Raw genomic sequence first — 13,863 nt, 5'->3', positions numbered from 1 at the left:
TCTCCCAGCCATGAGAGCTGCCAGCAGTAGTAGCTACTTAACATCTGCTGCAACCCCAGAAGTCTGGTTTCTGTGGACTGCCACAGAAACAGGCAGGAACCCCCATCCCCTGGCAGGGCCTGGTATCCTGCCATGCATCCTAAAGGCTGGGAGGAAAGGTGGCAGGTTCAGACACCCTCCCCCGGGGCAGCAAGCACAGACCCAGGCCAGCCATGAACAGAAGAGTCCCTAGAACAGGCCTAGACATCAGCAGAAGGGTGTGGCAGAGGCCTACTATCATGGACCAGGCTGTGGGTGGGTGAAAGCACAGGACAGGCAGGAGCTAAGTGGAGGGTGTGCACACTGGGACATGAGTGTGTGTAAGTAGCAGATGAAGAGGACCCACCTGCCATGCCTACTTGGGGCCACATGGGTAAGGGGAACAAGGGCCAGAGGACTTTGCAGTGAGGTCAGCCCTCCTGGAGGCTCATGCTATCTTCCCTGGGAACATGTGTATGCTTGTGGGTGCATATGCTCATGTCAAATTCCTGCCTTGCCTGCCTGCTCAAGGAAGCAAGGGCTCTGCCCAGAAGAAAACCTGCTGTCCCTGGCCAGGCCCTACCGCAGGGGCCTACCTCCACAAAGAGGCTTCTGAACAGTGCCTGGGCAGCCACTTTCCTGCTGGGGGACTTCTGTGGCCTTACCTGTACGCCCCTGAGTTAGTCTGTATCTCTGCCACTTATCTAGACCAGGGCAAGCAGTAATCATGCCCCACACCCACACAGACCAGACACCCTCCCAGCACTAGAGGGCCCAGCAGACTCAGCTCACTGCCACAAATGGCTGGCCTGTCCTGGACCTGCCACTTGCCATCAGAGACCTCTCATCCAGGGGCATGGGCTCAGCCTTGGCTCACACCCTTCTCTGCTACCTGCACTCCAGCAGAGCTATAGATGCCAGGGGGGGTGGGGAAGCTCTGAGGTGTGTTGGCCCAGTGTGTGCCTAAGACCATTTCCCAGGACCCAAGCCAGCACTGGAGCACCCCCACCCCCGCCCCAGCTAGGCTACAGCTGAGAGGATGCTGAGACAGCTGCTGAGACACTGAAGCCAGTCTCCTGCAGGCCCCACTCGGCAGGCTGCAGCTCCTCATCTTGCAAGCTCCAAGTCACCATGGCTGGAATGGAACACTGATCCACAGCTGCTCTGATCAGCAGGGAGAAGAATCAAGCTTCATGTGTACCTCCAGCGGGGAATGGACAGGCTGGGATGACTCTTACACCCAGCCCCAGCTGTTGCCATCTGCTTGCCACCTGGTGTCCCTAAAAGCCAGCCTAAGCAGTTGGGCAACTCAGGTCAGGCCTAGATGCCCACAGAGCAGGAAGTACCACAGGTACTGACCAGACAGCTCCATTTCCCACCCAACCTTGCCTTTCCTCAGGAAACTGTCAGGGTGCAGTCGGGCGTTGCCAGCATAGGGATGCAGTAGGATGCTGTGCCCAAAGCAGTGACCCCTGGGCAAGCCGTCTTTCCTGCTTCTCAAGTTCCTACGTGGTTCTTCTGCCCAGCCAAGAGCCAGGACACAGCCGCCTTGGGCAGAGTGACAAGGAAACAATGTCAGGTGGCCAGGATGGAGTCTCTACCGACGTCATCCATGCAGCAGGGCAACCTGGTAGTGGGACAAGCTTGGGGTATGTTGCCCCCTGCTCCCTGGGGCAGGTGGGGATGTCACTGGGAAACAAAGATAGCCAAGGAGCCCAGAGGCATGTTTGTGCAAAAAGGAGCCCTCTGCCTTTCCCAGGGGCCAATGTTGTGGGTACAGAGCTGGGCAGAACAGCTCTGCGAGGCAAACTGCACAGGGCCTCTGACCAGTGCGCCACAGTGTGGCCTTGCCCATCCTCACCCAGGGCCAGGCCCTGGGCTTCGTGCCACATCCAACTCCTTGAAGCTGCCCCAGGTACCTCTATCAGTACCTGTAGTCACTGGCACCTTGCCCCTAAGCACCAAGTGCATGGCTCAGCCAGATCTCTGGCCAGTGCCTTCTCCAAGAAGGCACCTTCCTCCCATGTGGGTAACAGGCCACAGGAAGGCACAGAAACCAGCAGAGAGGACTGTTGGCTGTCTGGCACTCAGGTGCATACACAGGGCAGGGGTGGTGAGGGTCCTCTCCCTGCTCCTGGGCTACCACACGGCCTGTTCTGGGACTTCCCAGAAGGGGCTATGATCAGAGGCCTAGAGGCCCTCTCTTGTACCCTGAGCTGAGCCAAGCCAGCGCAGCCCAAGAGTGAGGGCATGCATGTGTACCCTAAACTTGTACCAGCTGAGACTGGGACAGGGTTCAGGCCACCCTTGGGTAGTGAGGCTTGGCTTCTCCACAGCCCTAACCCCTCCCTTTTCCAGTATGACAGCAATTCCTGCTGTCCCCTTGGGGTAACCTCAGTTTACCTGTGTAGGCCTGCAGACTATCTGCCATCCTGTCTTCTTCCCAGGGTGCTAACCTCTCTCCTTCTGTCCTCCCTTTGCCTTAGACACCCTGCCTGCATGGGGACTTGAGCCCAGCCCCTCCTCTCCTGCGGAGTAGGAACACACCTTTCCTAGCCATGGCTCCTTGGGTCCTGGAAACCCATCTTTTAATACCCAGCTGCCTACACACAGGAGACATTGTGTCCCTTCCTGTGATTTCTCCTCCCTTTAGAGGTCCCACCGCCTGGCAAACACTCCAGCAAAAACAAATTTGGGATGTCCTCTCACTGCTTTGTGTGTTCTAGAAGCTGCTCAAGCTTGGAGGATTCCTGATTGTCCCTTTTCCCAAGCCAGCCTTCCCCAAACCCACCCCACATCTGTTCTCTGCAGCCCAGCCCTGCCATTTCTGGGCTGGCCCTAGTGTACCCTGTCCCCCATGGGCAGGCACAAGCCCTGCCTACCCTGACCCACATGAACCCTTGTGCTGCACAGGTGTGTCCAGGTGTTCTCACCATTCAGGCCTATGAGTAGCCCTGCATGCACATCTTTGCCTGCCAGCCACTAGCTCTCTGCTGCAGGCACATCCTCATCCATCCTTACCCCTATCATGCCCATGCTACAGTCTGGGGATGGTCTAGGGAGCTGCAGCCCAGATACTTCTTCCTCAGGGCAGCACTGGGCCTTCTGGTATCTTCTCCCCATTCCCAGAGACAAGGAAAGGCACACTGGGAGAGCACCCCAGATCCTGACCTGAGACAGTCAGGTCCTTGCCTGAGCTTAGGTAGGTAGAACTCAAAGAATGGGCAGCCACCTCCATGGAGACTTCTTAGCATGAGCCTTGCCCACCCGCCTGTCCCACCAGGGTTCCTAAGGCATGCTGGGAACCACAGGGTCAGATGTGCCATGTTGAAGGCCAGCCACACACGAAATCACAGTTTAGCCAGTTTCTGCTCAGGTACAGGTCTTTCTGCATTAGTTCACTTGGTGTGCAGCAGCAGCTCTGGCCTAGGCTGGCTGCAGGTATAGGCAGGAGGCAGAAAGCAGTCTGGGGATTTCAGGCCCCAACATGCTGTCTCTGCATGCGTTGGGGTCTGACCCCAAAGGCAGAGCAGCACAGGACACCAGTCGGCCCACCAGGAGGCTAGTGTCTTGCCCAGGAAGAAGCCCTGCTCTCCCCACCCTGGGCCACAGTCAGGGAGGCAGGGCTCAGAGCCCTGCAGGTGAAGAGGCCCAAGTACCAGGATGGCCTGCGACCTGGTCCTGCCCCTGCTGCACAGAGGTGGCTCCAGGTCATAGGGCAGGGCCAGTACCAGGTGCAGACCCCATATTCTGTGCTGCTCCCATGGTGCCTAGCAACAATGGGGCTTCAGAGGTATGGGGAGCTCATGCCACTTGGAGGAAGGCTCAAGGCTGATCAGCTCTGGACTCATGTGGAGATCGAGTGTAGGAGCAGCTGGCTACCCCTGTGTACTCTGCACACGGCCAGGCCACTCAGGTTTTGGGACAAGAGCGGAGTCCTGGAGCACAGGGCTGGCAAGCTGGGCCAGGTGCTCCCGTCTGTTTGCTCACAATGGGGACATGACAGTGTCCACCTCTTAAGAGTTCTCCAGCTGGGCCACATGGTAGAAACCAGGCCTTAGGCACTCCCTGGCCATGTCCTATCAGACACAAGGCTGGTCCAGCTTCTCCTGCCAGCCAGAAATGCTTCTTATGTTGCTCAAACATGGTCCCATGGTTAAGTGCCACGGAGGCCATATGAGGCTGTGGGACGAGGGCTTCCAAGCAATCAGGAAGTGCTAGGTGGCCCCGAGTCTTGGTATCCACACCTGGGGGCCTGGCCAACCCCAATGAGATGTGCTCAGGGTCCAGTCAGGACGCTGCTGGTCTTGAGGTCACACTCAGAAGCCGTCATCATCATCGCCGTCACAGCCGTAAGCTGCAAAGCACAATCATGGGAGAATGGACATGGTGGAGACCTGTCTCAGACCACATGTGGTGGGGACTGCCACTGTGGTCTCCTGGTCCCTTTGTGTTTGTGGAACCCCAGTATGGAGCCTCGATTTCTCACGTGGCCCCTGTGCAAAGTGAGTACAGGGGTGACCCCGTGTATTAGTGAGCTTGGAGCCTGCAGCACTCACAGTGGGCATCTCAGCCCCAGCCAGCTGCTTCTAGCACATCCAGTGGCTGCAGCCCACCAACATGGCCAATATAGTCCCAGCTTAGTTCAAATTCCTTCCCTTCCAGAGAGATGAGTCTGAAGTTCACAGGTTGGGCTCAGGCTTCTTCAAGGGCAGATGCTCTTTACTTTCATCTCTCTGAAGCCCCACCCAGCTTCTGCACTCACACCAACCATATGGGGTACACCTACCATTGTTGCCCAACATCTTCAAGGCACTAATGCAGGGTTCTCCATCATCCTCATCTGCGTCGTCTTCATCAGCTACCTCCTCAGACTGGTAGGACACTGGGCCGCTCTCTACCAGCACTGCTGCTGGCCTGGCCAGTTCAGGTCCCAGGGCAGGGGAGTTCAGAAATGCAGCCTAGGAGAGTCAGCAGGGGGCAGGAGCCACACAGAGGCCACCCTCATTAACCCTCTAGGCTGGCCCTATCCAGGCCTCAGCACTCCTGCCCCACATCTGAGCTGCTCAGAGGTCTGCCTGGCTCCATATTCACTGGCCCCTGTGGTCTCCTGGGGTTGTACAGCAGGCCTCACCACCAGATGTCCAGGTCCCAGGTCTCAGCACTTGTAGAACAGGGCCCCAGCAACAAGGTCCCAGCTCACTCACAACCTCAGTACCCAGCAGCAGGCCTCACCTCCCCACTCTGCTTCTGTAACCCAGCTGCCTGAATCATAAGCACCAGGGACTGCCTGTCCTGGGCAGTGGTGAATAATTCCCTAGGCCCTGCTTGTATGCCAAGAGACGTACCTCTCCCAAGGCTGCTTTTTTAGCTGGCAGTGTAGACACCAGAGGCCTCAACCTGAAAGATAGCACAGCGTAGCCTCAGCCTGGCCTGCTTGCTGAATGCCTGCCAGCTGGGGCGCAGAGAGCCAGGCCTGGTGCTGCATGGCATGGACCAACTCCATCTGGTGGCTGCAGGCACTGTCCCTGGCCTCACATGCCTCTCTGGCTGACTTTAGGTTCCTGGTCCACCCCAGTGCCCATCGAGGCTCCTCCCCTATGTCTCTTTCTGTCCTCAGGTCCCCCATTGGTCCTGGGCCCCACTTGTTCCTTCTTGGCTTTGTTGGGTGTACTGCCCTTACTACTGCCCCCAGGAGCCTAGCTGGGTCCATCCTAACTCCACTGTGTTGTGTATCTTGTGCTAATCAACACCTGCCACTGACTTCCACTGTGTGTGAGTGACACAAAAATGCAAAAGCCACAGCAATGGCTCCCTTCCTGATGAGTCCACAGGTGCCACATAGCTAAGAGGACAGTCTGTTCTGCCCCATCACTTCTCAGCCTTTTGGCTGAGATCAAGTATAGTCTGTCCTGCCTCAGACTTCTGGACAGTATAAGGGTCATGGGTAAGGCCCACATGGTCTCCCTGTGCTTGGTTCTCTCAACAATGCCAGGCTCTGAGGAAGAGAGGCAGGGAGGAAAGGGTGCATCAAGACCCAGCCTCCTGCCCTCATGCACACCAGGCCTGTCTTCCATCCCCTAAACCTCCAGCACACAGAAGGCCTGATGCTAATGTTGATAGGGACAGGAGCAGGCCAAGTCTCTTCAGAGGGGAGAATGGGCTAAGCACTGCGGGTTGCCATACCTGGCCACAGTGCTGTCCACGAGGGCCAAGGGGACACCGGGCCTACGGGAAAAGGGTGAAGTGTGGAGCCCTTCCCTATGGGGCACAGCTTGTGTGGGCAGGCAAGGGCTCAGGCTCAGGCTCAGGCAAGGGCTTTGCTGCTGAAGTCTAAGGCCCAGCCCTGCCTGCTGACATGCCAGATCAGCCCTGGAGACACCATGGGTGCCATGGAGCCTCTAAACACAGGGAGTTTCTTGGGCCGGTTGGCTCAGATGACCCTGGCCATCTTGGCACCAGCTACTCCTACCATTCCCAAAACCTACTGCCAGCTCCAGCTGTCAGCCTCTCATCTCTGACAGTAAATGTCACAGTGGAGTTCCACAAACATACCTGACCCAGGGTAACAGCCACCCCCAGGCCTCTTCCCACCTGACAACCACAGCCACTGAGGGCTGGGGCATCATCCAGCCAGGATCAGGGTGGGGGTTTGTTGGGCCCATCATGTGCTCTCTTCCAGCAGCAGGTACTAAGTGCTACTGCCCACTCAGGGGGGCACCCTTCTGCACTCTCATTCCCTAGCATGACAACAATCCTAGAAGCCCCATGAAGGTCAGACTGGTAAGTAAACTGACATAGACCATTAGCCTGGTATTGTGAAAAAAAAAAAAAAGGCACCAGAAACAGCAAAAGGGAGCAACACAATGAGAACAGAGGAAGAGATTGGAGCGGAGTCAAAACACCGGAGTCAAATGGAGCCAAGAGGACGGTGGGGAACATCCCACAAGGAACCTGGACAGAGGGACACTGACTATGCCCAGCCTTCTGCATGGCAGGGATGCACTGATATCTGACACTGCCACATGGCTGGATGCTGTGCTGCAGGGCAGCACTGCCCTCTCCTCTGCAGGAGATGCTGCTGTGGCACTACTCACCACCTCCACCCACACCCAGCTAAAGGGAACTCTCACCTCCCTCCACCTGGGCAAGTAAGGTGCCCAGAAAAGACATGGACTGGTCATCCCACTGGGCATCCTGCAGCCTCCTTGAGACAGCAGATCCTGATGTTGCTGAGTGGGGGGAATCAGGACATAGTCCACACCACACCTGGACAGCCCATCAAGCTCCAGCACACAGTGGGGCAGGGTGAGCACAGCTCCCGAGGCTCTACCCCAACCCTGACAGCCAGCTCAAGGGACAGGATGGTACCTCTTCCCCACACTGGTCCCAGGGTCGGCCCCGCTCCTGCAGGCCACCACTCTCCTCCATGACAGCTTCTTGGCACTGCCCTTCTCGGTGGGCCGTATGTCGTCCCTCTGGGGGCTATCCAAGCCCTTGCTGTTGAGGTCGCGAAGCACGCTGTAGTTGATCTTGCTGGAGATTTTCTTCTGCTCCAGCATCTTCTCGATGGCCTCCCTGGCAGTGCTGGCCTGGATGGGCTCACGACGCTTGCAAGACTTTTTGGGCTTGGGTGAAATACAACTGTGAGGCCTCCTATGGGCCATCAATTGCACCCTGTGATTGGTCCCATGCACAGCAGCTGCAGCACCTAGGGGAACTAGTGAGGGCTCCTCAGGCCATACCAGGGACACTCAGCTGTGCCACTTCCCACCTCATTTCCTGCACACTGACTACCCCAGCACAGCTGCCTATTGAAAAGAAAAAATAGGGGCTGGGGGTTTAGCTCAGCGGCGTAAGCACCTGCCTTGCAAGCAGGCAGTCATGAGTTCGATCCCTGGTACCAATAAAAAGGAAAAAAAAAAAAAAAAAAAAAAAAGAAAAGAAAAAATAGGAGGATGCCCAGCAGGTGGCAGGGTATGGGACATGCTACTGGGTGGACGGTGTCCTGGGCTTTAGGGTCCTCTGGAGTGAGGAGCTAAGTCAGTCACTGTGATGACCAACAGGGTAGAAAGGGTGATCAGAGAAAAGTTCAGACCCAGGGCCTTTTACATTCTCTACAGGAACTCAAGGCCAGGGACGTCTGTCTAGCTCTGAAGCTCCAATATCCATGTTGGGGACTCACCCCAACTAGGATGGAAGGTCCATTGGCAATGGAGTCTATGCAGTGCATGTGGCCAAATCAGGGCAACCTGGAAGCCAGGGATGCAGTGTGGGGTCTGGAGCACACAGCCTCTAACTGCCTGCCTGGCCTGGTCTGGTCTAGGGTGACTGGACAGGCACAGCTCACAGATACATCCCCTCCCCTCTGCAGGGACTGCAGGGGACAGCTGGACCCTGGCATGTTGCAGATACCTACCTTGTGCTCCTTGTAGATGCCCAACTCCTTCTCCTTGGCTATTCTCGCTTCCTTCTCTAGAAGTCAGACAAAGCAGGCTGCATCAGCAAGGGCCTGTGCACCCAGCAGGCAAGCAACAAGGGGTACTCACCTCTCTGTTCTCGCAGGTACTCGGCGTTCTCCCGCATCCACAGCTCTGCCTTCACCCGGGCTTCTGCCTCGTTCAGGATGTACTGTGTGCACAAAGGGAAGGGCTCTGACTTGGAGCTTCTGCATCCAAGTGTACACTAAGATCTCGCACCAATGAATGTACTTTCCCTTTACTTGCTGCTGCTGCTACTTCTGCTGCTGCTGCTAACGTGGTACTGGGGAGTGGACCCAGGGCTTTTACGATGAGCTACATCTCCAGCCCTTTTTTCAGTTTTTACTTTGAGACATGATTTAGGTCTCTGAGTTTCCCAGCTTGCAATCTTCCTCCCTCAGCCTCCCAAAGTGCTGGGATTACAGTATGAATCTCTGGGTCTGGCTGTATATATTTAAATGGTTAAAGGAAGGAGAAATATGGACAGGCCTCTGCTCAACATAGAAACCTATTACCTCTTCACCCTTTCCAGCCACAGGGTCCTGAGAGGCTGGAAGCAGTAACAGGCCTTGGGTTGACAACCACCCACCCCCAGAACCTGATTCTGAAAAGGCGAGAGGCAGTGCTTACTCTGTCGATTTCTAGGTCATCAATGCCACTGAGATCCAGCTCACCATCCCCCGAGGCGTCTTCTAGAGGGAAGCATCACATGAGTGTAACCCAGGGGTAGCCCTGTCAGAGGGGTGCAATATTGCCTGGGCCGTTCAGGCCTCAGCCTGTGTCAAGGGGCTTCCAGAAGCCTGCAACCTCATCCCACCCACAAGATGTGTCCATGGGTAAGGATGGCAAGAAGGCTCCATGAGAAAGCAGGAAGACAGGCTACAGCTGTAGAGAAAGTCCAACACTTCTGCCATAGGGCAAGATGGGGATATGTGCTCCCACCCAGCAGGGAGATACAGCCAGGCCTTCAGAGTAGGAGCAGAAAGGCAGTGAGTTCCAGAGTCCAGCTTCCAGGAGTCTCCCTGCCTTCTGGACCCAGCAAGGCCAACGGTGAAGTTTGTACCAAAAGAGGTCAGGCTGCCCTTGTGAGACCCCTTGGCCAGGCTAGCTGGGGTACCTCCCCACTCAGCCTTCACAGGAAGACCTGAGACCCTCTGTGATTGCTGTGTTCCCTGTGCTCTCTAAGCCCTGCTGGAGCAGCCTCTTCTTGCTCTAGGGTCACTGTGCCCCAGCTGTCTCTGTCCAGCGCTCTCTCAGCAACCCATACACCACGACTGGTGCACAGTGTCCTGGGGGCTGTGCTATACTGGGTACCTGGAGATACACTGTTGGGGAGCCTATCCTTGCAAAGAATGAGAAAGAACTGACCAGCCCTGCTACAGCTCCTAGTGCTCTGGCCCTTCATTAAGGCTGGCCTGATGATGTTTTAAAGCATGGGACAGGCAAAGAGCAGCAGGGATGCAGCACCACGTTGCAGGGCAACTGTCCGTGCTTGAGGACTCGTCAATGCAGTGCTCTAGTGTCACAAGTAACACCTTTGACAGTGCGGAGGGACAGGCTACCAAGCAGGCTGTTAGCCACATCCAACAAGACAGGAGGTGAGTGGCACTGGTCCTGGCCCCCTAGAGACTCCACACCTTCTCCAGGTTGCTGCTGCTCCTCCAGCTCAGGCTCCAAAACAGGGCTCTGACATGCAGGAGGGAGGCCTTGGCACCAAGCGGAACTGGTATACACTAGCTCCACTAGCTCTCTGCCCATCACACAGCTTGTGTGAGATCATGGAGGCTCCTAGCCCACTCTTCCAGAACACTGCTCTCTCAGAAGACCATGGTAGCTTCCTGTTCACGCCATGAGACCGGACAAACTGGAAACATCTCCTATCCCTGTCCCACAAGCACTCACTAGGGTCTCTGTTTGGGGATGAGATACATTCACGGATGGAGTCTGAGATGCCCAAGCTGGCTGCTGTGGGCAGGGGGCCAAGCAGGGACTCCAGGGCCAAGGGATGGCCACCCTCCTCAGGGATCTCTACTGCATCCGAGCTGCCACTGCCTCCACCCAGAAGCTCCCGGTAAAAGTCCTTGTTCATGTGGCTGGCAGCTGCCTCCAGTTCCTCGTCCTCGGCATCCTCCTCGCCAAAGATGCTGGATGTAGTGTCCTCAACCGAGCCTGGAGACACAATCATAAACCACTTGTCAACAGACAGGAGTCTGACAGCCACTTTTATGACAGAAACACTTTTGCCAAGCTGCAAAAATAATCAAGAACAAAAATTAATCGCAAAAAGCACACCTTCAATGCAGCACAGACAGCACAGTCCTGCAGCATTGGGCATCTGTGCACAAGAATGACCTGGACAACCATATGCTGCATGTAGAAGCTATACCAAATGCACTCAGGCCTGTGGGAAGGGCTAACAGCACATACACAGTAAGGAAAAGCTAAAGTGTTTGAGTTTGAGATTCAACACAGATAGCTTAGACGTGACACCAGAAGCAGAGTCTGTAAAATAACTGATAAAAGCAATTTTGGAAGAATTACGTACCTCTGCCTCTGATTGACACTGTCATGACAACAAGTAGAGATGCCCACAGGCATCTCTGTAGGTCACATGTATGGTAAAGGTGGATGCAGAATAGATGATGCATCCCCAACTTCAGGGAGAAACTACATCAACATAAGCCATGAGAAGACACGCTTGGGGCACCTCAGTATATCCATGGTCTGCTACGCCATAATAAAAAGCCATAAATGGCTGACAGACAACTCAAGAGCCAGAGAATAATAAGAGTTCAAGCTATGTGTAGAAATGACTTTTGCATAGGAATATAGAAACACAACTACTTAATGGACAAAAAACAGCAGAGGCAGCCTGCAGCTAGGTGGGGGCACACTGCAAAGGGCACAGGGTCTCTGGATAGTGACAGGTCCATGAGTGGCCTGACATAATGCTGGTTTCACAGGTGGTATATACATTTGTCAAGACTCAAAAACTAAAGGGCCCATTTTAAGTAAGGACAGTTTACCATTCTTGGAATGCCTTGGAATCACTAAATTCTCTGGAAACTTACTTTAAAGACACATTTGAGAACACTTCACTCTACTTTAGCTGCTAAGTGTGTTCCAATGAGAGCTCAAGGTCAGCACTGCATGTGCTAGGAGGCCACAGGTCTGCACAGATGCCTCCCTGGAGCAAGATGCTCACAGGTGATGGCCCAAGACAGTCAGGTATAACCCACAGGGGTCTGGGCTGTTGCACAAAGTTCCCCCCAAGATAAGCTGGCCTAGGACCTAGGAAAGGTCTCCACATGCCAGCACAGGACGTACCTGCCAAGCCCACCCTCCTCCCCACTCTCCCTCTGTTTCCAAGCCCTGTATGGCTCCTACAGCTCCAAGAACCTCAGTCCTACCCATAGCCTGAACCAGAGCACTGAGCCTGTGGCTTCTGTTCTCTCACTGCCACTCCAGGCTCCCCCTATTCCCCACACTGGCAGCAGACAAAGGAGCCTGACAGCAGCAGGAAATGCAAAGGAGAAACACACCTGTTCTGTCATGATTAGGGCAGGAGTGAAGTAATACAGTACTGCCCCAAAGACATACCATGAAATTACATGAACAAAATCACTGACAGAGGCATAAGACTACAGTTTAGAGAACTCTATGCAAAAATGCTACTCAGTGAGTAAACGAGCTTCCTTCACTTATTAAAGTAAAAAAGTTCGGACTTCCGGGAGAACATGGCGGACAGATAACAGCAACTACCGGAGGCTCTCTGAAAGACTCGGCTCAGAAGCCAGGAATGGTGCGGACTAAGGAGACATAAGCAGGTGGAGATATGCTCTGCTGACTCAGGAACAAACTGGGCTGAGAGAAGCCAACTTGGAATGCAGTCCTGGTGCTAAAACAGGAACAGAAAAGACTCGGTGTGGAGGCTGGAACCGCGCCATTGGAAGCTGCGATTTGGGTTTTCCGCCGCGCGGCGGCTGGCTGCCTCTACAGCAGCTCGGCAAGGAGAGAGACGCACAGAAGCTCTGGGAACAGCAATCTGCGAACGGCAGGGAGGCGTGCACTGACTTGTGGCGAGGTGAGTGAGAGAAACTGACACTCTACCACAGTTTGACTCCAGCAGAGGACTTTCTGGGCCCGAGCAGTCCTGCGGGAGCAGGGCGCGGTGGCGACTCCAGCCACACATCCTCCTCTCGGGCGGGATTGGTGAAAAGTGCCTGGCCTGCGTGATGCTGCCGGCGGACCGGGTAGACTGTCCCAACCCAGATCCCAGAGCCTGTTGGTGGCCGGGAGGGGAGACGCGTAGGCTGCCTGGTCCGTAACTCCCTGGTGCGCATCGGTGAGCGGGAACAACTAACTGGCGCAATTCGATCAGGCTGTGGTTGACTGGGAGAGAAGCTGGGCCTCTTATATAAGCTTGCATATATAAGGAACAGAGAAGAAGAGGCAGCATGGGAAGAGGCAGCAACAAGAAAGGCTCCTCGGCCCCCAATTCTGAGAAACAGGCAATAGCAGACACCGCACCAATACACATAAGGCACCATATAGAGAGCCTCATAGACCAATTCAGGAATGAAGTTATCAATGACCTGAAGCTAGAAGTATGCAGAATAGTTAGAGAAATGCTAAGTACCACCCAAGAAAAAACAGGTGGTGGAATGGAAGAACAGAAAAAAAGGGGAGAATTGTTTGATGGAGAAAACAGAGAAAGCATAGAATACGTGAAGCAGGTTCAAAGGGACTACCAAGATACTAAGAAGTCTATAGAAGACTGGCATAACAGCTTGAAAGAAACTAAGGACAGACTATCTGAACTGGAGGGCAGACTTGTAATATGGGAGAATGAAATGAAAAACTTCTTAAAAATAACAAAGAAACAAACAGCAATAATACAAAGACAAGAAGATGATAAGAGGATCCATAACTTAAGGATTAAGAACATAAAAGAAGAAGTAGGGACACAAACAAGTGAACTACAAAAGCTACTCACAGAAATAATCCAGGAGAATTTTCCTAATTTAGCAAAAGGTAAAGATACTCAGATGTATGAGGCATACAGGACCCCAGCTACCTACAACCCAAACAGAGCAACACCCAGGCATATAATAATAAAAATTCCAGAAATTCAATACAAGAACAGAATATTAAAAGCTGTAAGAGACAAGAAACAGACCACTTACAAGGGAACACCCATCAGAATTACAGCAGATTTCTCTGCACAAACCATCAAATCATGAAGAGCGTGGGGGGAAATAATTCAAGCTTTGAAAGATAATAATCTCCAGCCAAGATTGAGATATCCTGCACAACTGTCCCTGGAAATTGATGGAAAAACAAGGTGCTTCCAGGATAAAGAGGA

At 54.2% G+C, this 13,863-nt stretch overlaps 1 protein-coding gene across 4 annotated transcripts in view; it reads right to left on the bottom strand.

Moving 5' to 3' along the window:
- Positions 1–3,383: 3,383 nt before the first annotated feature.
- Positions 3,384–13,863, bottom strand: part of Brf1 (BRF1 RNA polymerase III transcription initiation factor subunit) — a 74,123-nt gene continuing 63,643 nt past the window's right edge. For 3 of the 4 annotated variants that reach the window (XM_063241053.1, XM_003463116.5, XM_063241054.1), the window contains 8 exons: positions 10,401–10,667; positions 9,129–9,190; positions 8,568–8,649; positions 8,438–8,493; positions 7,390–7,646; positions 5,367–5,418; positions 4,808–4,979; positions 3,384–4,375 (listed from right to left, as the gene is read on the bottom strand). In XM_063241053.1, coding sequence (XP_063097123.1) covers positions 4,338–4,375; positions 4,808–4,979; positions 5,367–5,418; positions 7,390–7,646; positions 8,438–8,493; positions 8,568–8,649; positions 9,129–9,190; positions 10,401–10,667 — 986 coding nt within the window. In that variant the 3' untranslated portion in view covers positions 3,384–4,337. The remainder of the gene's footprint in view (positions 4,376–4,807; positions 4,980–5,366; positions 5,419–7,389; positions 7,647–8,437; positions 8,494–8,567; positions 8,650–9,128; positions 9,191–10,400; positions 10,668–13,863) is intronic. The other variant, XM_013144985.3, reaches the window with a different exon arrangement.

This window comes from Cavia porcellus, unplaced genomic scaffold (genome assembly GCF_034190915.1).
Source record: "Cavia porcellus strain 051 isolate PalLab524CR breed Dunkin Hartley unplaced genomic scaffold, mCavPor4.1 scaffold_31, whole genome shotgun sequence".
Taxonomy (NCBI): Eukaryota; Metazoa; Chordata; class Mammalia; order Rodentia; family Caviidae; genus Cavia; species Cavia porcellus.
The sequence above is the reverse complement of the archived record's forward strand: the minus strand, read 5'-3'. Positions and strand labels throughout refer to the sequence as shown.